The 24,701-nt window shown below is 33.1% G+C and overlaps 1 protein-coding gene across 4 annotated transcripts in view; it reads right to left on the bottom strand.

Annotated features, from left to right (window-relative positions):
- OSTN (osteocrin) overlaps positions 1–24,701 on the bottom strand; it is a 264,906-nt gene that overhangs the window by 27,443 nt on the left and 212,762 nt on the right. The window contains exons 1-4 of one of the 4 annotated variants that reach the window (XM_081067795.1): positions 15,949–16,175; positions 14,903–14,961; positions 3,946–4,044; positions 1,374–1,588 (exon numbers count right to left, since the gene is read on the bottom strand). In XM_081067795.1, the coding sequence (XP_080923921.1) occupies positions 1,374–1,588; positions 3,946–4,044 (314 nt within the window). In that variant the 5' untranslated portion in view covers positions 14,903–14,961; positions 15,949–16,175. Of the gene's footprint in view, positions 1–1,373; positions 1,589–3,945; positions 4,045–11,699; positions 11,764–14,902; positions 14,962–15,948; positions 16,215–24,701 lie in introns of those variants that run through there. The other 3 variants (XM_081067794.1, XM_081067796.1, XM_081067797.1) reach the window with 3 other exon arrangements.

The raw sequence follows: 24,701 nt of genomic DNA on the forward strand, positions 1-24,701 counted from the left end.
TCAAATTATTTAGTAGTTGCAAGAACCAGAATTCAAAGAAATAATATTTATTAAAAGGCACAATATTTTCTCCACTTATCCCTTGGATTTCCATGGCTTTCTTTATAAATTGCTCTTTAAACATATCTCATCTTTATGAGATAAACTTGCTTTATAAACTTGCTTTTATAAACTTGCTTTATGTTATAATTCATTATAAATATTTCTATGTTTCTTATTAGATGTGGTTTCTTTGAGGGACAGAGACTATAGTTTCCTCCTTTTCTTTCACCATAGTGAAATGAATGCAGTGAGAAGTTTGCTTTTATTTTGTAAGCAATGGGAAATTTTCACAGAAAGATTTGTGTGTTAGATGATCTCTGTGGTAGAAGCATAAAGGATACATTCATGATAAAGGGATGGTGATAGTGGTGGAAGTGGAGATGAGAAAAACAAGAGAAATAAAAACTGTGGAAAAGATAATTTAGCCCAGAAGTAAGAAAGCCTTAAGAGGAAAGGCTATTCTGGAAATATTTAACATGTAAAACAAATAGAATTTAGAGAATTTAGTGAAAAATAGAATGTTCATAGTGCACAGAAGAAATCCTGTTGAGCAAAAGGAATCTTAGTAAATTGCCCAAATTCTAGACTTTGGCAATTGAATGGCCTCTTGTGCCATTGCTAATATGAAATTTATAGCGCGAAGAACAGATATGGAGGGGGTAGAAAAATGAAGTGTTTGGAATGAGTGTTTAAAGTACTATCAATGGCTAAAGGAAGAGTTACTTTAATTCTATTATTATAATTAGCAGCTTATAAAGTACTCATTTGATTTTTTATGAACGTAGGTAATTTTCCCCATTTTACAGATAAATACGTTGAAGATCACAGAGGATAAGATTCTGTACTAGTTACATGATTAGAAAGCATCAGAACTTTGACTTAAACACACTTGTTCTGACTCCAAGTTCTAAGAAATCACTACGTCTTGGTATAGGAAAATTGAATTATTTACATAATTGGAAAGCTTTGTATCATGAGTAAACAGAAAAATGGTGTTCCTGTTACCTCTAATAAACAGAAAACTCGATTCACCAGAACGTGTATCCCATAGCTCACTTCCTACATGACGTAAGTCTTACAATAAATATTTTATATATGCATGCAACAGAATCTTTCTCAGAAAACATTATGACAAAAGTATGAATTCATGCTCCCTAAACAGTTATGTCCAAAACCAATCTATTAAACTCACAAGTTAGCTAATACACTGTCAGATCTGCTTACCTACAAGATTTTTTTTTTGGTAATTTTTTATGTGGAATTCTCTGTTTCTGAACCCCAAATGGAAGAATTAGAAAATGAAAATATTTCTTCTCCAAATGCTCACTTACCTCTGTTTACCTTTGTGATCTACAGAGCCAGCGGAGAGTCTGTCCAGGGGAGAACCAAAACCAGAGAAGCTCCTTTTCTTCTTTGTTTCAATCACATCATTTTCCAGAGATACAAGTTCATCAAGAAGCATGAGTTTTGCTGCCAGATCAGTGGCTGATTTTTCTTCCCTGGCTGTGGGTGGTGACTGCACATCTCTGACTCCAGAATCAAAAACCTATTGGGCAAGCAAGGTGATTCCATTCATTAAGAAAAAGAAACCTCAAGTACGTGCAATCATCTGCACTTGGCTTTTGCTATCCTTAACTGACATGCCTGTCAGGAAACTTGATCTCTTGTGGTGTAACCATCCAGAGAGAAAGACTGTGGGGACAAAAACACATAGAGGTAGGTATACACACAGGAAATTAAAGGAAAACCAAGCCAAACACAAACACACATTTACCAAAATTCCAAAACTGCCTCTAAAATTTAGTACATTAACGGGTCATTCTTTCAGATTCTTTTCCAGTTGGCATCTTTCCTTATCATTGCCATAGCAGTTTAATTATATGTCTTTAATCACTGCGTTCGCTGTATGTTCCTTTGTATTAGAATGGTTACAATATATTTGTACTGTAAAATATATATTATTTTGTCAGTAACTTGAAAGCAATGACTATGTCTAAGTAGTCTTTTATTTGCTCTATTCAGTGCCTATCCCAGTATTTTGCTCAGAGTTGGTAGTCAATAAATGAGTGATAAATATGTATTGAATTAATTCTGAATTAAACTAAACTTCAGGATTTTTTTCACCACTTATTCATTCCTTATTGATTGAAGCCACGAAGCATCCACTATGTACCAGGTTTTGCATTAGGCTTAAAGGATAGAAAAATGAACAAAATCCAATCTTTGCCCTCAGGGAGCTTATCATCTCCATTCGTGATTTATTAACAGGCATTACCATGTGTCTGCAATGAATCAGAGCTATCCCAATGACTTTATTGTCCCATGTAAAATTTCTTACCTGTTTATTTGTCTGTTACACATATTACCACTTTGTCTACATTGCAAAAGTATGGGTGTCCAGTGTGTGAAGTTTGTCTTTTCGTTTCCTAGACCCAATCACAGTATTTTTTTTAAATGCTCCTACTAACAACTTTGAGTTATTGTGCAGGCCAGGAAGTGCTTCTTTTTTAAGAACCTGAGAATATCCCCTATGGGAAGAAACTTAGCTCCAGGGATCTCTTTGCTTTTCCCCTTTAATTAAATTCTCCACGTGCCAGGTTCTTGGTCTCTTTTTCTTTTCTTCACTTCCTGCCTTTCTTCTTGAATTATTTTTTCCATTTTCTTATTTTCTCCAATAAAACAAAAGAGTAGCAATTTCCAAGCCTTTTCAGCATTGACTCCAGCAACTCTCTTTTGAAATACTTACAGCCTGACACATAGACTCAAAGCTGTTGAGGCCCCTGTTTTCCAAACCAATCAAATCTGCAATAAGTCTGCTCAGTTCTTCCTGGGAAATCTCTCTTGTTTCTGCTCTTTCTGATTCCCATCAGTAGTGACTTTTATCAGGTCTTCTTCACTGCTTAGTGTACACTCTTAATCACCTAATAACTTGTTTTTCTATCTTCTCTATCCCTCTCTTTTCTATCCTAACCTGAATATTGCCATAAACTTAATTATTCCTTCAACACTTTCATATAAAAAGAAAATTAAGACTCTCTTACATCTCTTTGTTACTTACAGTGCAAATTCCACAATATGGTTCCAAACTCCTCTTAAAACCTCAACTTCTATCACTTCCTTATATAAGACTGACAACAGAAACTGGAGAAGGGAAGAATGCTATAATCATGGAAAAGAAACTCTAAAGAGCAGGAGACAAACATTCAAAGGGCAAAGATAGATCTTTTATTATCTCTCAGTATGTCCTCCAAAAAATGTCATTCGTACAAAACAGAGTTTTGTTTCTCTTTAAAGATATTAGCAAATCTCAAAAAACATTGTAGAACTCATACAAAACTTGTTCTTTGGTAAATGCATTTCAAACTATCACTTTATGTTATTTAAGAAGTACAAAGAATATGTATTTCTAAGAAGATCAAATAAACCAAATTAGTTTGTCTTTCTGTGAAGATGTCTTCACATTTCTTTTCCTTTGTATTTTAGTCATGGCAGGAGGAAAACATCTGTACAGTAACAAGAATTTTGGCCAAAACTACTTCAATTTTGACATGTAAATGATTTCAAATTTCACATAAAGCACTTTAACTTTATGTAATTGATTTAATTATAAATTTGGCTGAAATAAAAATAAATTCTTTCTTATGATTTTTAAATTTTTGTTCAAGGAATGCATATCTTTGTTTTTACTTCCACTTTTCCTTTTTCTTTTTTTTTAAATTCCTGTTTTTCTCTGATTCCACAGTGAGGACATGACAGACAAAAAAAAAAAAAAGAAAGCTGACTTCCTTGATTTTATATTATCAAGCCATCTCCTTATTTGTAGCAGCACCTGTTTCTGACATTAGTAGAAATGACTTATGTTCATACATAGCATATAGGGTCCCTTACGTGGATTTCCATTACCTCTGTTGCTGCACCCAGTGAGAGCACTTTGCCTGAGCTCCACAGCATCAATGTCACAGCCAGGATCAAATGTGCACTTGCCAATCTCCAGTCCAGCATCTAAGGGGCACATACATCATGGTTAACATTTATTAGTTTGGCATATAAAGATAGAAAACAGAACTCCAATATAGCTTGTTATATGCCTATGATAAACCATATTGTTCAGCTTCTATATGCTGCAATGCACTTTTTCAAAACTTAACTACTAGTTAATGCAATCTGTCAATCTCCCAGAATGAATTCTATCAAGGCTTCATTTCCATGGAAAAATAGATTGGTGTTATACAGCTATCATCATAATTTCATTCAAAGTAACCCAAGTCTGAGAAAAATTTGAGTTTATTGTTTGACTGTCTAATTTAGGGATTACAGACTCACATACTTAAGGGGAAATGCATAAAATTGGTCAGGTATGACAGAATAAGGACTGGTGAGGTCTGTGGTGAACCAGAGAGAATGTGCTATGTCTAAAAGGATTTAAATTCAAAATATCGAAAATACCACAGACCCAGTAGGAAAATATCTTTATGATTTGTGATATGTAAGGATTTCTTAAGCAAGATTCAAAAGGTATATCCCTTGTAGAAAATATTGTCAAATTTCATTATATCCAAATTGAAAAGTTCTGTATGATAAGCTACAGTAAACAAAATAAAAGACAGACTTCAAAATGGACTATACTTACAACAGATACATAGAAAGGAAAGATTAGCATTTGGAAAATTTAAATAATTCTGACACATAAAATTCTAAAAATAGACACACAAGTAAAAATGGGTCCAAGTATGTAAGGATATATGTATCTGAAAGTTCATAGCCTCATTATTTATAATAGTAAAAAACTGGAATCAACCCAAGTACCCGACTCAAGAGAAATAGATTTATTAATTAAGGTATAGTCATGCTATGGACTTAAACCAAATGACTTAAATATATATGGATCTACTCTTAAAACAAATGACCTAAATGTTATGTGGATTTACATGCATAGATTTCAAAAAGACAGTTTCGAGGGAAATTAGAATTTCTAGAAAAATACATATGATGTGCTACCGTTTATCTAAATTGGAAATATTTTTAAATATATATATATATATATATATATATATATATATATATATATATATATATATATATATATACAAATGGAACGAGATTTATGACTGTGATTGCCTCTGGGGAGAGTGGGCAGTAAATAAGAATATGAGGAAACATAAGGGACTGAATTTTTATCTATATATATTATAAGGAAATATGTCAAAATATTAACATTTGTGGTAACTACAAAGATGTCATTTACACATTTAAAAAAAAATTACAAACCACTATATATCCAATTAAAGCTTATTTATGGTCTATACCAGGCCTGCTGGCTGCCAGTGCGGCCTCTCAGCTTCTCGGCCTCTCGTAAGTGGGGAAGCCCTGTCCGACAGAGAGAAGGTCACAGGCTGTGAGTTACAACAGAATGGGCTTGCCTTTGCCTTCTATGTAGTATGGACTGGGAAATCCCTGAGTCTATCTTTTACGAATGAGAAATCTCAGTAAACTTCTATTTCCTTTTTAATAAATCACTTGGAAACCTGCTGGGAGCAAAAAGAAAGGGATGCTAGGATGGATCTGAAGAATCGGATTTGTGTCTTGTTTTTGCTTTAGTATTAGTGTGACCTTTGGTATGTATCATTCAACTTACTTGAGCTTTATTTTCCATACTTGTGAAGTGAGGAGTAATTCTTACTTCAGAGGAGCTTTGAGATGGTATAACTGATTCATGTATAACCTTTTTTAAAAATCTCATATAGTGTTTATAATGTGTAAGTGAAAAGAACATATATAAGGTATTTCTAAATATTTCATTAGTAACTACATTCTCTTTGGTGTGATCCAAGATTTTCTTTATGACACTTTTTAAAAACATTGTTACTGTGAAACCTCAATGTAGATTTTAGTACTAAATATTTCAGTGCTAGAATATAGACAAACATATGTGTTATATAAACAGAGGAGCATCTGTATTAGCAATGTATATTAAGACTTAAATGGAAATATAATATTTTACCATTGTCTAATGGAAATAGAATATTTTACCATTGTCTATTACATTTACTTGTGAAATATAATCTTAATTTGCACATAATGTAGTCTCAATTAGTTCATCATGATGCCCACAGTTGATTTATTTTGGAATTTTGTCACATAATGTCAGTCACTAGCTGCTTCTCTGTATATCATCCTTTCTGGAAGAGGGCATCCTTTCCGTATTTCATCCTTTCTGTGTTCTAATCCTGACAAATTCATATTTGAGCTCAGTGTTTTGGTAAACATAAAAAAAAAAAAAACACCCAATAAGTCATGATTGTATCTCTAAATTGAGACAGTAGAAAAATAACAAAAAAGAATGCAACATTATCTGTTAAAAAGACGAACCCAAAACTGTATTGCCTATTCCTTTAGAATGTCAGCCACTGAATCATATTTTTTCCTTCTGATTTTGCTGATGCTTCTTTCACTTTCCTTAACAAAAAGGAAGCTATATTAAAGTCATAACTTTAAAAATTATCTCATATTGCTGGCATATCTCTCTTTAAAATAAATAGCTCTCCCATTCAAAGATAAACTACAATTGTGATGTTTTTCTTCCTCATTTTTTATCACGTTAAAAACAGTTTACAAAGTATGAAATTGCCCAATTTTATAAGTCTTTCCATGTGGATTTCCTTTAAATATTTTTATGCACATTTTACTAACCAGGTTTCTCTTCATCTCTGCCGATCTTATGAATGGCACAGGATGATGGGTGTTTATAATATTGATGATTATGTCTGAAGCCTATATTTTTATGCTTGGGTGTATGTAGGAAAAAAGTCATAATGTATCATCTTACAGATAACCACATCCTGATTATTTGGATAGGGAGATGTAAAAATAAATGCTGAGTTTAAATACACACATTTAATGGTTTAAAGCCATGCTTGTAGTGAGTTAACCAAAGGCCAAGTTCCTAAATATGGCATTTGGTACACTAATGAAAACAAACACCCTGGCACCTGCCACACAAAAGACATTTGATTAACTAGTTGAAACTGATTGCTACAAAATTAGAAACAGAGGAAATTATAGGGGAGGGAAGGAAAAGACTAGGTTCAGCTCCATTTCCCTATTTTGTTGATAGTGGATAAATATAGCCCATGATTTAAAAATCTGCTCAGCCCTATGTACACTCCAGATCACAGAAAGAACACTCAAAGGATGTTCATTATGTGAATACAACAAAGTGGATGTGTTTGCATTTTTTTCAGTACACCAGTAATTTTTATTGAGTAATTTTTTGAATAATATTCCTTTGGGTAGTGAGGAACTTTAAAAGAGACAGTGGGCATGAGAACTGCCTTAAAAGAGTTGGTATGTATTTCATTTTTAGCCAGTTGGTCTACTATGTACATGCACTTTCACTTTGTAAGTAATACTATTGAATAAATAAACATCTTATATTGTGTCACATCTTAACCTTTGTATAAAAGACTTCATATTTAAGAACTCATTATATCTGGAATGGATCCTCCATTCTGTGGCTGGAGTGGTGGTAGAGGGAGCAAGGTGGGGAGGTGTGAAGTTTTGTCATTTAAGTTGGGGAAACAACATATATATTCCTTTAGAACAGTGACAGTGCATATGACATAATAAAGGGTCTGAAAGTCCTGTAGTAAAGTAACTGATTTCACTATATTTAAACCAGAATTAAATGACAAGTCTGTTAAAATGAAGAAAGATAATTGCGTTATTTGAGAATCAGTGCTGCAATGAGGCAATGTTACTGTGAAAAAAATACGTTAAGTGGGTTGGGCAAAAAGATTGAGAATCACTGATCTGGAAAAGAAAAAGAATAAGGGGAAGTGTTAGAGTAAGAGAAGATTAAGCTAAAAAAGAGAAGCAATATTAGTCAGTTTTTGATCTAATGCACTTTATAACTAGTTCAACTTTTAAACAATCTGCCTTTGAGGACTGGTATTGAAGAAAACCAAAGTACTCAGATGATTAAGGAACTGTCTTTTGAACAATATCTGATTTATGGGTACTAGATCTAACCATTAGACACTCATAAGAAGACTGAGTTTGGGGTGAAAATTGACAACTTCTGGGAATATTTATTTACTCTAATTTCTTAACTGGAAATCATTCAAAATAGACTCTACCTACCCCTATTTACAACAAAAATCAAAAATAAAGGGATTCATTAAAGATAAAGGACTTAAAACGCAGTTCAATTTTTTTTTTTAATCCTCTCTTCACACTTTGAGCAGACAATTAAATGAGATATATTAGCACATTGCATAGCACATTGTGTTCTAAAGGGCCCCTAGTTCGGACACTAATGAAACGACCGTGTGCACCTGCCCAGAATCTTCTTTTTCTGAAAACAATGTCTTCTAGGCAAGAGGTGAGGCAGCCTGGCTTCTCAGTAAATCTATAAAACAGAGCAAGTTCTTCAGCATGCCCTTTACCCTGCCCCATACGTTATAGTCACCCAAAGCCCTTTTCATAATAGAGAAAAGCATTAGGAACAGTAACTAACAGAGTAACTGTAATTTTTTTATTTTGTTTTAAAAGAGGTCCTAAAAGAGACAATGCTTAACACAAAGTCTGTGTGACTCACTGTAATAGAAAAAGACCTGATATAGAAAATATGAGACTAAGGTTCTGCCTTGGCTCCGTAGCTATTTCACTGTCGGATCTTAGACAAAACTTCCCTCTGTAGGCAGAATTAAATGGGGCTGGTCCAACTGATCTCTAAAGTTGCTTCTAGCTTTTAAAAAGTCTGTTGGTGAAGATGGTTCTTTTCTGTTGGAAGTACAGACACCGTAGGAGATGACAATAACTGGAGAATATTTAGGTAGAAAAACCTTTTTGCTGTCCCTCAAAATCATTGGAGTCTATGTGTAAGATTGAATCTAGGTTTTGACGTAAATGTGCTGAAAGGAGAGGACCCCAAATTTTTAATTGTAAGATATCATTTCGGGTAAGAGATCCCATTTTGTAAATGTATTTTAAGAAAGAAAAAACAGTACCAATTAATTATGATATGCTATCAAGTGTAAGACTCATTCTAATTTCAGAAATGATAAATGTGCATCAGAATGGACAAAATATGGCATATCTATTTATTTTCAATTTTTTTCTCATCATGTTTAAGTCACTTTTCTCAATTCCCCCAAACTTTCAGGACAAAATTTGTTGGAGCTGAAATTCCAATGTCATAGCAGGCAGTTATAACTCTCGGAGAAAGAAAGGATGGTACAATATTTAACGTATTACCAGATTTAAAAATTTAAAAATTACATAATATGGAAAATTTTAAAAATTTGATTGAGTTCCTGTTCCCCTGCATTTAGAGTTAACAATTTGTCTGTCCAGGTAAAATCATCATTTAAACATTTTCACAAGGTAAAATAATTATTTAAATAAATCACAAATGTTAGTATTAGTAGACACAAAAAAAATTAGTGGATACAAATATAGGAATTTTTGATAATAGGAATTTTAAGATATCTGAAACTACCACCAAATATCACATACACTCACATATATACATATAATTTATACATAATGTTACTACAAAAATCTTCTTTAGATGAACTAATAATACTTAAAAATGAAAGTCGTTCTGTCAATGAATAGGTATTCAGCATAAGCAGATTATTTCTGTGATGGTGAGGAAAAACTCAGAATTGAGCAAAAGCATAGGGATAAGTGTCCTTGCTGTACTATTTATTGGCCTGGTGACCTTGAATGAGATGCATAAACTGTCAAAATTGTCTAATAAAACTCAGGTTATGAATTCACAAAATTTTAATAATTAACTTTAGTTCATTTAAAATTATGTGATTAATTTACCAATAGTACAAATCATTATGGATTTGGCCTAGGTTTCTTAATTAAGAGCAATAAAATTATTTAATTTTTTATTTCATATTATTTATTAACAATATATAAAGATATACATTCATCTCTATAAAAACATTGCATCGTTTTTCTTATTATTATATCATAGGTAAAAATTTTTCAGTGGGAACTCTAAATTGCGCATGAAAACATTTTGTAAACTATAAAGTAATGTAGAAAGATTAATGACATGATATAAAAGTAATTATTACTGAGCTGAAGGCAAGTCTCCGAAGCCAAGTCCTTCCAGGACAAATAAAGCTTATACTCAACAACTACCTAGGGCATTTCAGGCCACTTATAGAGACAATCTGCAAAACTTATGTTAAAAAACTGAGAGGATACCTTACAGTTTGACATTATAATCTTGATATTATATTTCAATTAATGACATTTAAACTGGGTATTTAAAGTTTTTCTCATTTTCTTTGATGAATGAAGCAACCAGGTACTTGAGACACTTGTGGCTGGAAAGCAGAGGCAAGGATTTTGCGCTCTCTTCTTTATTGATGCTGTGATTCCACAGCTTTGGTAAAATCGCCTCCACAAACAAGAGAACTGAGTGGGGCTATGACACTCAGAACTTTAGAAGTAGGGAATTAGTTTCCAATCCTTATAGACTCAAATAAGAAATTTAAAATCACTGAGGATTTCATCCGAGAACAATTGAATTACAACTACATGTGAGCTATACTCATGGTGTGTCGCCATTTGTTTAAAATTCTCTTTGAGAAATTTGTTACTTTCAGTAAATTGTGTGATGGGCATTTTGCTTTAAGTTTTGGGTATGGTCCTGAAAGGAAGGTGCAAATTAAGACAGATGAATTTAATATTTCCCGTTTTTTTTTTTTAATTAAAACATCAGGAATGTGTTCTTTTCCATTCCTCATTGCTCTTCAATCAGCAGCAGTAAATTTTCCAAAGTCACTAAACCAGTTAGAAGAAAAGCCAGAACATCAACTTAACATTTGCAGACACTCAGTTTCATACTCTTTCAAGTATAACCTATTTGTGGAAGTATAAAACATTTTTCCATCTCCAAAACAAATTGCTTATAAAGTGAAGTGTTTATGGATGAGGTGTTCTTAATGTGGAAGACACCTGCATTTGAAAATGACTTTCCCTGAATGCTACAAATCGGGAAAAATGATAATTTACTAGTATACATGTGTTAACTGATTTTATTCTATTTGGCACCATTTTCATTCTTTTTTTAGACACAATTGCCTTCCAAAATCGTAAAATCTTGTTGTTAAATATCTCTATTTTTATTCTATTTGGAATTTTCAATCATATTGCTGGCATCTTCCTTGCAAAAATTTTAGAAGGAAGTAACCTACAATGACACTTTAAAGGAAGATCCCATTATTAAAAAGCCCAGGTATGTACATTTAAGAAAGTATTTAGTTGTCAATGTAATCTCCTTGAGGATAGGAACTATATCATGTTCACCATTGTATCTGAGCACCCAACAGAATGTCTTGTGTGGAGACCATATTTTGTGTTGAATGAATGCATTGAAGCAGCCTGATGTGGTTGTAAACACGAATACAGGACAGATGTTAACATTCCAGTTTTATTGACATGAAAACCAGTCTTAGACAAGAAGAGAGATTTGCCCAAGTTTTATACCTACAGTCATATGTGATAAAGTTCATGCCAGAACCCCAGTATGTCTATTAATGTTTCACACCACAAATTCTCATTCTAATGAAAGGGACATGAATCAATATTCCCCAATAATTGTCTCAGTAGAGTTCAAGATTTCTCCTTACCAAACATTAATTTGTGCTTAGATCCTTGAATTATTACAAGTTTCTTGATATAAAACTGTGTCACCTAGAAATAGAAGAGAACTTTGTGTATGATTGGATACAACTCTGTTAAGGGTATTAGTTGTTTAATTCTAATGTTTAATAAAGGGAAAATCATGTATCTTTAAAACTATGGCAGACGTGCACATGACATGCTGCTTGGTCATTTGATACACAGGCAATTTTTATGTGTTATAAGGCAGTTTTCAAAGGGTAAAGTTGGATAAATGCAGTTAAATGGCATATATATATATATATATATATATATATATATATATATATATATATACACATATATGCCTCAGCATACATAATATGGAATATCATCACCTCCTTCACCCTTTATCCCACTTTGTTCTTATATATAATATTTAATAAAATATCAATTTACATTTTAATTATACTCAAATAGCCAATCTAATCAATGAAACAATATTTTCTAAACTGTAAATGCAGGACCAAGATATAAATTTTATACTAACAACAGGACACATTTATTAGGTATACACTGTATATCAGCTACCAAGGACGTAAAAGTGAATAGACACTCTCCCTGTCCTCCAGTTGCTCATAACCTGGAAGCCCCTCAACCATTGCTCTGCCAGGGATGTCCTCCTGCAACAGCAGAGTCTTCTAAAATGCTTCCTTTTCCTTTAAGTACAATTTTTGTAATTAACCTTTTTTTTTTTTTTAACATTTACAAGTACTTTAGTATTCTGAAATCCGTTTTACCTCCTTCCATCCTCATAATAGTCATGTTAGATCTATATGGAAAATATAATTCAATTCTTTTTTAATAGATGAACTGACACAACCTGGATTACTTTAAAATCCTGGTCTCCTAACTCCTGGTAATGTGTCGATACTTTCTCATACAACAAAGTGAGTTAGTAGAAAGAGGTTGGTTGGCCCTTAAGTTATGGAGACCTAGTATGACCCTTGACTAGGCATGTTACTTAGCTTCTTTGGTTTAATACCTTTATCGGGAAAATGTGGCAAAGACTTAGTCTATAGGTCTATTACAAGGATTAGAAATAATACAGGTAAAGTGATTGGCACAAAGTAGTTATTCCATAAACAATAGCTATCATCCTGATATTGCCTTCTAAATATGACAACTTTTCAACATGTTTTTACTTTTTTATGTTTTTACTTTTATGGAAAAAATCCAAAACCTTGTTTTTATCCTCATTCATTTTAAGAACCATATTCGTCCTTAAAATCTAGAATTATGACAGTGATACACAATAAAATATAATAAAGTAATATTGAGTGGGGGGAGGAAATTCCACCAAAAAGAGTTACCAGTGTCAATCACTCTAACATTTGGTGTTACAGTATGTTACACATTACCATTAATTTCAGCCATAATATTTCTATGAAAATATTAGCATACAACTATAGAGAATATCCTAATGGGAAGAAAACAAGGGAAGAAATCTCAGTTATGCTCAAAACATAATTATTTTTCAAGCTCTAATTATATTAATAAGAGTGAATTTTTAGTTGCATTTTAATATAATTATATGTAAAATGTATGTTTTATTTTATAGTTCATAAGCTATCTTTATTGACTTCAATTTTTAAAAAGTCATGGATTATGTTGTTGGAATCATGATTTTCACATAGTTTTTGTAATATTGACAATATAGCATAGTCAGATTTGTGTCATGGAAGCAGAGCCGCCATAGGTTTTATGGGAATTAAGGACTTTGTTACAGGAACTAGACTTTACTCAGCTGGAAGGGGGTGGGCTGTGAAGAAGGCAGAGGGAGAGAGGACATCACTTTCAATCCTTTCGGAGTCCTGGTGTGGATGGACAGCTCAGAGCTTGAGGGAAATGTGACCGTTACCGTGGGGCCACACGGATGCCCATGGAGAGGACCACGGGGGACCACAGCTGTGACTTTGTGGGTTAGCAGCTAAGTTGCTGGTGATGGGCTGGATGATATTTGAAAAACGCATTTTTCACATGTTTAGAGACTTATGTGTCATAGGAATATAGACTATTAGAAAGGAAAGGGATGCTCATTAGAAATCATCAAATTTTAACCCTCGATAGATGAAGAGAATGAGGCTCAGAGACAATTCACTTGCCCAAGGGAGAAGAGATGAAGGAGAGATATAAAATGGTTGAAGAGGGGGAGGCATGGCAGAGGAGCTGTTCCTGGAGGGAGCAGATGCTTGGTGCTGAGATCTGAGCTGATGGGGCATCAATAAAGGAGAAGGGGCAAGGCTGGGCAACAGCTAGCTCAAACCACCCAAGGCACCAGGCAATTCCTGGCAGGCGGTGCTCTCTACTGCTGCAGAGAGGTACCCTGAGAATGGGATAGAGGAGAGGTGAACTCAGTTAAAAATACCTCTAATCAGAGAGATCTTCGGGCACAAGGGAAGTGACCTGGCTAGAGATGTGTCTAGGGCTAGGAGAGAAGCTGTGCTCACTTTTTGTATCCCCACTTACTCCAGTGTTACTGAGGGGATAAGGCACGCCCAGGAGGCTGAGTGAAAGCTGCTCAAGTCAGGACTGAGATTAGAAGACTGGTTTCCTGACTCCAAAGCTTGTGTTCCTCCACAAGCTGAATCTAAGCAAAAGTGGTCTGGTGCGTAGGGATCACAGAAGATGAAATATTGGCAAGGAGGTTAAATTAGATGATGTCTAAAGATTAGCCCCAAGATTTTCTTATACTGGGTGTTCATTCTCTAATACAGGGAAAACTGCTGATATAGGAGCTTTCCCAGGTCATTCAGACATGCAATATCCTGGCATTTCTAGTTCTTTTTTTCTCTTTCAATAATAGAATATTATTTAGTCCTACCATGTATTTAAGCCCTGCCTGAAGTGGCACAACTATGTAGTGACAGAGTTGGGGCAATATTTTGGGATTGGTTACTTTGAATTCTATTCCTTTAAGACATGCTCAATTAATCTAATTTTATTATACAGATATTTAAATCATTGAATGTATTTGAACAAGAAGTTAAAGTTACAGCCCTGAGGTCCCCAAACGTACTCTACTAAACCTATCAGCTTCTCTACTGCCCATGATTCATTATATGGTAGAAGAATCAACTCAAAACCCTATGAAATAAGGGGGAGAAAGAAAATGCCAACCTTAAATACCTTACATAACTTATTGAATGAAGCTATAGTGCAATTTACTTACAAAGAGGAGACTTGAATTCTTATCTACAGGAAGCTCTCCTTAGAAAAGTTCTATGATTGCTGAAGGATAGTACCAAAGTAAAGAGAAAACACAAAATGTGTCTGATGTTTTTGAAGAGACCATTAAATATAATATTATCAATTCTATAGCTTACTAAAACCATCACAAATCATTGTTAAAATTAATTAATTTCTAGAAGGATAACTCATAAACAAATAATCATATTTCTAAATCTATAGAATCTATTATTGTAATTTGAAGGAGCAATTGTTTGCATTGCTAGAACTGAATTTACTGAGTGTACACTATTTTCACAGAACAAAACCTGAAACAAAATTTTAAATTTGTTCTTAAAGAGAACTCAAATGTATGTTTCAGATTAACTCTCAATTCAATCATCTAACAGCAAAAGCACTCCAAATACTGAAGAACAGACATGATATAAGTCTACTCTAAGCTGTTATTAATATCATAGTTGCATATTTGAGTTTTATAAGAAGAAAAACAGAGGATACTTCAGATTTAAAGAATATAGAATTTGACTTATTTAGGATGTTTCTTTGGCTCCAATTTCGATAGAAATAAAGATAAGATTAAAAACTTTCTTTCCTACATAGTTTTTTATATTGGAAAAAAAATTTTTCCTACTTAGGTTTTTAAAAGAAAGTCTCTTTTGTGCATTAAAAATTTCCTAACCTGGAACATCTTTGATGTAAGCAAAATGAATGCTATTAAAATACATATAAAATCATTATCTTGAGCTCCTTTTCTCTTGTTTTGAAACGGAAAATAAAAGCAAAAAAACATGTAATAAATATGAAATGTCTGAGCAAACAATTAGCTTCACCCTAATTTTTCATTACAAAATGATCTTCTTAGATTTTCTACTCATTTTAGAGATGGAAATATTACCCCTCGCAAGCAAAATTTCTAATTTTAACAAAATCAAGATATAATCAAAACATTTAAAAAGTATGTGAAGATTTAAAAATAGTTAAAAGGAAAAAACAAAACTAAATCTTTATCAGCTTTTATATTTAACTTACCTTGTGAAAAATCAGGAGATTCTAACTTTAGAGTCCTGTCTTACAGTTTCTCCCAAACTCAGCCCTGATGGTAAATTTTCTCTCTGAGTTTTTATAGTCTCAGTTATACACCCCTTACTCCAATCCCTGCCTTTCCTTTCTCTTACATCATTTCTACAGATTTTCCACTGAACATTCCCCCAAGCCTCTCTCTCTCTTCCTCTCTCTCTCTCTCTCTCTCTCTCTCTCTCTCTCTCTCTCTCTCTCTCTCTCTCTCTCTCTCTCTCTCTCTCTCTCTCTCTCTCTCTCTCTCTCTCAGTCTCTCTCTCTCTCCCCTCTTTTTCCTCTTCATATTTATTATATCTATTGCATTGATCATGGCATTTAAGTGGCAACGGGAGTTTGGGCTCTGGAAAATTTAAGTATACATTTAGTATTGTGTTTACTCTTAGACCCATCACCTCTTCCTGAGGTTTTACTCCAGCTCTGATATTTACAAATCATATTTGGGAAATAAAATGCACCAAGACTTCTTTAAAAAAAACACACATCATTAGGGTATTTCAAAGTAAGATTTAAGGAGATTATTATCAGAAACCCAAACTGATTTATTGGTGTATATTTTGGACCCTTAAATTAAATTATTATCTATGGAAATGGTGAATAGTTTCAGCCTCAGTCAGGTGAACAGCGTTGTGTCAGTGAAACTGACAGCTACTTCGTAATTAACATTGCTATCCTGGGAAGGCAGTCACTGACAAGCCTATAAATACTGAACTGTGACATGTGGGCTATAAATGCAGACGTTGTAATCATTCTTATCTTGCTCTTGTCCACCAGTATTTTAATTTCCTTTTAACCAAAAGATTTCTGCCTCTGTCTGAAAGTTTCCTCCATTCCCATTTTCTACTAATTATATTTGTAACCTTAAATACACAAATTGTAAAATAATGTTGTTAAGTCCTAAGGGTAGTCTGTTAGATCATTATGAGCTCCTTTGATTCTCCAGTAGATCCCCATTTGACGGATAAAGAAACTGAGGCTAGATAAATTAAGTGACTTGGAGATTACACAGCTGGAAGTAGTGGCGGGGCCAGATTTCAAATATAGTTCTTAATCTCATATCCAGTTATTTTCCCATGACTTCATTCCATCTCACTATTTACAACGCTAGAAAAGAGAATCCAAACCATATTATGTTTTTTGCACAAATAGAAATAAATTTGTTCTCTTTGGTTTTGCTTAAAAAGCCATTTAAAATACTCCTCACTACGTAGGGACTATTACATGGTTAATTTGGATTTAGATGGGGAATTGACCAGAGCACACTTGAATTGGTGGGACAGTAAAATGCTTCATTTTTATGAAGGGTTTCCAGGGATAACATATGTCTCAACAAGCTTGAAATCTGAGGAGTTGGCAGCGATAGTTCACAAGTCAAGATAAAAATACAGCCTAATTGTGGACTCTTGTTTAGACATTACTGCCCTAAAACGATTATGTTAGCTTGAATCCACATGATGGAAAACTCTCAATATAGATTTAACGGATGCATCATAATGTTAGCAGAAGCCAATATTCTTGACGTACCTTCTACCCTTTTTGAAATGCTTCCCTCAGCAGGCTGACAAGTGATATCTGTGGCTGATTTATTCCAGATCTGTCCCTGCTTAGGCAGTCCAAAGATTCCACCCTATTTGTGGATTTTGTTGACCTAATTCAAAAATTTGACTTAACTGTTCTGCAGCAGTAGAAATAGCAACAGTTTATTCCAGGAACATAACCATGGTACATTGAAGCCATTTATACAGGCTTCTGCACATTAGATACCCCTTTGTAAATTACTTAGGCATTTACACATAATAGAGAAATTCTGTTACCTTAAAAAAGAGTACGAATGGGAGTATATGAAGAAATAGGAAGAGAAACAATTAGTGACAGAAGGGAGAGACTGAGATGAGCAAGGGAGAAAACATTAAGGAAAACTTTTCCAATTAGTATAGCATTACTTCATTCCTATAACAACCTTGCCAAGCAGGTATTATTATTCATATACATCAGATGAGAAAACTAAGGTTGCATGTGAAATGGAGAGCCTAAGTGCTCATAGCTTTAAAGTGATGGGACCAGGAGTTGAATGCTGCTCTCTGTATCAGTCAGGATTCTGACAGAAAAGAAAAGGCACATTCAAATTGAGTAATTTGAATTTAACGAGGGCAGCATGTAGAGGAAACAGAAAAGATAGTGCAGTCCACTGAACCAATAATAGCCAATTATCCCTAATCCCAAAGGGTTAAATGTGATTACAGAGACCCAGAGATAGAGCGGTCTGGATAGACAGAAAAAGTTGCCTGGCAGAAGGTGCTCTTCCATCAAGGGATAAGCCAGTCAAGAACAATGTACAGGGGAGAGAACCTATGAAATACACACAGAGATTTCACTCTGGTTCCTTGACAAAAATCTCCTGTTGTGTTTACCTTTGGTCAAATCCAACTGACAAAGGGATTGAGAGGAGGGAGATAAAAGACCCAGCATATTGTTTAACCTCAAAACAGTGCTAAGAGACATACAAATAGGAACCTCTGTAAAGACCAACATGACTGCAAGTGCCATTGCCTGCGTTAGTATCCCAGATTTCTTAACATTTTTTTTTTCAAGTCAGGTTTACTGAGATATAATTTATGTACACAAAATTCACTCTTTTAAAGTATACAGTCTAAGTTATGACAAATGGGGGAAGTATGTAGCCTGCACTACAATGAAGGTAAAGAACATGACTATAACAACCCCACACCCCCAATTCCTTCTGCCCCTTAACCCCAGGTCCTGGTAACCACTGATCTGATTTCTGTCCTTACAATTTTTTCGTTTTCAGAGGGCTGTAGGAAATTATATAGTATGTAGTCATTGGTGTCTTGCTTCTTTTACTTAGAATAATGCTCCTGCGATTTATCCATGTTGCTAAATGTATCAGCAATTGTTTCTTTTTAATTTATCCATGTTGCTAAATGTATCAGCACCTTGTTTCTTTTTAATGAGAGTGTTCTATTGGATGGATGTACCATAATTTGTTTACTCATTCATCAGTTGTTGAAAATTTGGGTTGTTTCCAGTTTTTGGTCATTATGAATAAAGCTGTTATAAACATTAATGTAGAAGTCTTTGAGTGGATATGTTTGCATTTTGCCTGGGCAAAATACATAGATTTGGGATTACTAGATCATGTGGTAAGAGTATATTTAACTTAATAGGAAATAATAAAATTGCTTTCTAAAATGGCTGTACCATTTTTCATTCCCACCAGAAATCTGTGAGAATTCCAGTTACTGAGCATCTTTGCTAGATTTGACATTCACTGCCATTTTCAAAAATTCAGCCATTTTAATAAATGTATCTCACTGTGTTTTACTTTGTATTTTCCTAATGACTAATGATATTGAGAGTCTTTTCATGTACTTGTTTCCCATTCCTAAGTCTTTGGTGAAGTGTCTGTTCATATCCTTTGCTTAATATTCAGTTGTAAGAGTTCTTTATATTTTCTAGATATAAGATCTAGATATAAGTTCTTTACATATTCTATATATTCCATATATATTTCTATTATTGATTTCTAAAGCTTGTGTTTTGCAAATTTTTCCCACTCTTTGCCTTGCCTTTTCTTTTCATTGTCATTAACAGTTTCTTTCACAGAGTAGGCATTTTAAATTTTGATAAAGTCCAATTAGCCATTTAAAAAAATGGATCATGATTTTTGTGTCCTAAGAAATCATTCCCTTACATAAGTTTGCAAATATGTTTGATGTGTCCTTCTAGAAGTTTTTCAAAATTATTTTGGCTATTCTAAGTCCTTTACATTTCCAGATACATTTTAGAATCAGCTTGTCAGTGTATACAAAAGAGCTTGCTGGGATTTTATTGGGATTTAATTAAATCTAAAGATCAATTTAGGGAAAATTAACATCTTCACAGTACTAAGTCTTCTGATCTGCAAACATACTAATATTTCTCTTTATTTAGATCTTTGATTTCTCTTAACAATAATTTTATTTTCAAAAGCATACAAATCTTGCATATATTTTGTTAAATTTATTCCTAATTATTTTGTTTTTTGATGCTATTATACATGATAGTTTGAAAAATTTAAATTTCTAAGTCGACATTCTGAGTAGATAAAATACACTAGATTATTATATACTGATTTTATATTCTGTGATATTGGTAAACTCATTTATTAGCTTTAGTTGGTTTTTGTAGATTATACAGGATTTTCTATATGTATAAAATCCTCTTATTTGGGAATAAAAACTGTTATGTATTTTCTATTTCAGTCTCTATGTCTCTTATTTCATTGTAATTGCCTAGTGCCTCAGCCAGCTCCTCCAGTGCAGCATTGATATAAGTGGAAAGTGAACACCCTTACCTTGTTCTTAAACTTGGAGTGGGGAGTGCACTAATTTTTTCACATAAAATACAATAATGCAAGGTTTTTATAAATGCTTTTATCAGGTTGAGGAAGTTCCCTCCTATAGTTAGTTTTCTCAAAGTTTTTTTTATTTATTCTAATCATGAATAAATTTTGAATTTGTCAAATTAAAAAATATATATTTTTTCTGCATTTAGTGAGATGATTTTATTTTTAGTTTATTGATGTGGTAAATTATAACCTTGCCCGCTAAGATAAACTCCACTTGATCATGACATATTACCCTTTTCTATATTATATACCCTATATATATATATATCCTATAATATATCCTATATTTCTAAATTATATATCCTTTTCTATATTGCTTTGAAGTGCTAATACTTTTTAAGGATCTTTATTTAGGAAAGGCAGGCTTTTTATTTCTTTAACATATTTTTTAGGTTTTGGTATTAAGGTTATGCTGGTCTCATAAAATGATTGGGAGGAAATACACCCTTGCCTTAGTCCATTCAAGCTGCTACAACAAAAATATCATAGACTAAGTGGCTTAAACAACAAGCATTTATTTCTCACAGTTCTGGAGGCTGGGAAGTCCAAGATCAAAACACCTGCAGATTTAGTGTCTGGTGGAGGGTTTACTTTCTAGTTCAGAGATGGTGGGTTGCTCATTGGGTCGGCAAGTCACGTCATGTGACAGGAAAAGTGAGAGCTCTCTGGGGTCTCTTTTACAGGGGCACTAATCCCAGTCATGAGCTCCACATTCATGACCTAATTACCTCCCAAAGGTCCCACCTCCTAACCATCACATTGGGCTGAGGATTTCAACATATTTATTTGGCAGGGGCGCACAAACATTCAGTCTATAATAACCCTCATTTATTCTTTTATTTCTTTCTTTTTGTTTTGGAAGAGTTTATTTGGACTTTGTATTATTTCCTCCTGAAATGTTTGGTAGAATTTGCCAGTGAAATCATCTGTGCCATTTAGTTGCCTTAGTGGGAAGCTTTATAACTAAAACTTCAAATTCTTTAACAGATGTAGGGTTAATTATTTTAGCTATTTTTCCTGAGTGAATTTTCATAGCTTGCATCTTTCAAATAACAAACTATTGAATTAAATTATTGAATTAAAGTAATTTATATTACTCTCTCTTTTCCTTTTGATATTTGTACTATCTGTGGTGATGTTCCTTATTTCATTCCTAATTCTGATATTATTTTTCTTCAAACGGCTTGATAAGTCATTCTAGAATTTTATCAATTTTATTTATTTACTCAAAGAATCAGCATTTGGTTTCACTGATTTTCTCTACTATTTTCATCATTTTATTTCACTGATTTTTATTTTGTATTGTTTCCTCCTGTTTTTTCATGGTTTGTGTTTGCTCATATTTAATTTTTTTTAACATGGATGTTTAGATTATTGATTATAGATATTTATTTTCCTTTAATGTAGACATTTAGTGGTACATATTTTCCTTTAATCACTGCTGTAGCTATTTCCTATACATTTTGATGTGCTCTGTTTTAATGTTTTATATAATTTTCTTTAAAATTTTTGTCTATAGGTTTGTTATTTAATTTCCACATTTTTGGTAATTTTCCACATATGTTTCTGTTATTGATTTCTAATTTAATTGTTTTGCAGTCAGGAAACATACTTTGTGTTATTTCAGTTATATTAAATCTGTCAAAATTTGTTTTACAGCCGACAATACGTTGTTTACTTTGGTGAAGTTTCATGTGGACTTTAAAAAGAATGTGCATTCTATTGTTATTGAGTGTTCTATACATCTCAAAGAAGTTAAATTGGCTGATAATGTTCAAATGTATATTTTTAATGATATTTGTTTACTTGTACTCCCAATTACTGAGGAAGGATTGCTGATGTCGCTAAGTACAATTGTAAATTTCTTCATTTCTGCTTAGAGTTCTATTAGAACTTGCTTTATGAATGTTTAAACTCTTTATTAAGTTCACATCTCTTTATCACTAAATAATTCATATTTCTATCTCTAATAAAACTCTTTGTTTTGAAGTTTACTTTGTCTAATAGTAATATGTTTACCATAGCTTTCTTTTGAATATTGTTGGCATAGTATATCTTTTCCCCACATCCTTTTACTTTTAATCAATCTATGCCATTATATTAAAATGGGTAACTATAGAGAGCATAGAATTGGTTCTTGCTTTTTTTATTTCCAATCTGACAATCTCTAAATTTCAAGTGGTTTATTTTTTTTGCATTTAATGCAATTATTGATATATTCAAAATTACCATCTTAAGCATTATTTTCTTTTTGCCTCATCTGTTCTCTGTTCCCTGTTTCCTCTCATTTTGCCTTATTTTGGATTATTATTTATACCTCTATTTTATTTTTTAAGATGTTTCTACAGGTTTACAATATGCATCGTTTTGTTGCCAATCTTCTTTCAAACCATATTTTCCCACTTCACATATAATGTAACAATGTTTCAGCAGCATAATTTCACTTTACCCCTCTCATCCTTTATCGTATTATTGTAGTACATTTAAATTTTACCTGTTATAAACCCCACTATTTTTTTCTATTTTTGATTTAGTGATTCATTTTCAATGATATAAATGTTTTAAAAATGTATAGTTACCTACATTTACCATTGCGAATGCTGCTCCTTGTGTGTATGTGTTTAGATTTATATTTCTATAAATATAGTAGTACCATTGTCCTTTTGCATAAAAAACTTCCTTTTATATTTCTTTTAGTTTTTTGTCTAAACAAGTGTTTAATTAACCTTTATTTCTGAATGTTATTTTTCCTTATGATAGAATTCTGAAATGCCAGCTTTTCTTCTTTTAGTATTTTAAAGTTAATTCTCTATTTTGTATTGCAGAGCGTCTGGTGAGAAGTCAATTATCATCTGTTTCTCTGTGATGTGCTTAGTCGTAGTTTTCTTTACATTTATGCTGAGGGTCTCCGAGTTTCTTGGCTACTTTTTTTCATTACTTTTTGTGGGGGGAAGGGGATTGGCCATTATCTCTTCTATTTTTTTTTTTGGTCCCATTCTCTCCCCTTTTTTCTTTCTGTTACTCCAAATACGTATGTGTTAGATCATTTGATATTGTCCCACACCTCTTGGAAGTTCTGATTTTCTTTACACTCTTTATCCTCTCTGTATTTTAGTTAGAATAGTTTCTATTGACCTAGATTCAAATTCATTTACTGTTTCCTATGCTGAACCCAGTCACTGATATTGTGTGTTTATTTTATTTTACTTTTATTTTTAGCATATTATGGGCCAGGCTAATGAACGTGGGTTTTACTTATGCTTGGAGCTTCCAGGAGTTCTAAACTCCAATACAGTTTACATATTTACTTTAGAAATTTATTAAAATTTCAACTTTTTTTTTTTTCTTAATCACTATTTTGGTGGCCTCTGCTTCCTTAAATAGTCTATTATATTGGTGCAAAAGTAATTGCGGTTTAAAAGGTTAGAAAGCATTGCAAAAACCGCGATTAATTTTGTATCAGCCTAATAATTACTGTTTTTTGCAATTATTAACCTTTTAAACCGCAATTACCTTTCCAGCGAACTAATACTAAAGGTGAAACAATTTGTATGCCCTCTGTCCCCTAAGAATTCCTGTAACCATTTGAAATTCACTATTCCTGGTTATCTACTGACTCAACTCCCTGCTGGCTCAAAGAAAAGCTATAGTTTTACATGCCTTTGTGAAACTGACATTGTCATGCAGCTTCCTATATGCTACATGGAAACACAAATCTTAAATTGTAAGCTTGTCTTGTAATATAAAAATATTTCAATAATCCCTTTCCATGTATTTTTTTCTGAATATGTTGTTTTTAATTATCATTTAAATTTTGTAGATGTGAAAACAGATTTAAAAGCACGCATATTGTAGAATTAAGATGTTAAGTATGTCTTTTAGCTAAGTCCTACATTCCCATTGCATTTCTCATCTGAGCAAATTATACCCCTAATAATGGAATTAGGAGATGTCATAAGCCTTTTCATGTATCTCCTTGTATGTATCCGGAAATGAACTCCAGGAGACCACATTCTCATTTTCACGATCTCCCTGGTCAGAAGACCGATTTCTACCTCTGGACTCTATTGTAAACTCCGCGTGTTGCTTTGGCTTTGCGTTGGTTTTTGATGTGTCCAATGTTTAGGGCACACAGCCTAGGTAGTTGCTGTGGTGGGGGTCTTTTATATCAGGTTGGTGGTTTCCAGATCACCGGTGAGCCAAAGCTTTCATCTTTATTTTATAGGGCTAGAGCCTAAATGAGTCTTGTTGGACTTATTTCAAGAACTGTTTTTACAGCCACACTGTTTGCTAACCCTGA

The sequence above is a fragment of the Rhinolophus hipposideros genome (genome assembly GCF_964194185.1).
Source record: "Rhinolophus hipposideros genome assembly, chromosome: 2".
Lineage (NCBI taxonomy): Eukaryota > Metazoa > Chordata > Mammalia > Chiroptera > Rhinolophidae > Rhinolophus > Rhinolophus hipposideros.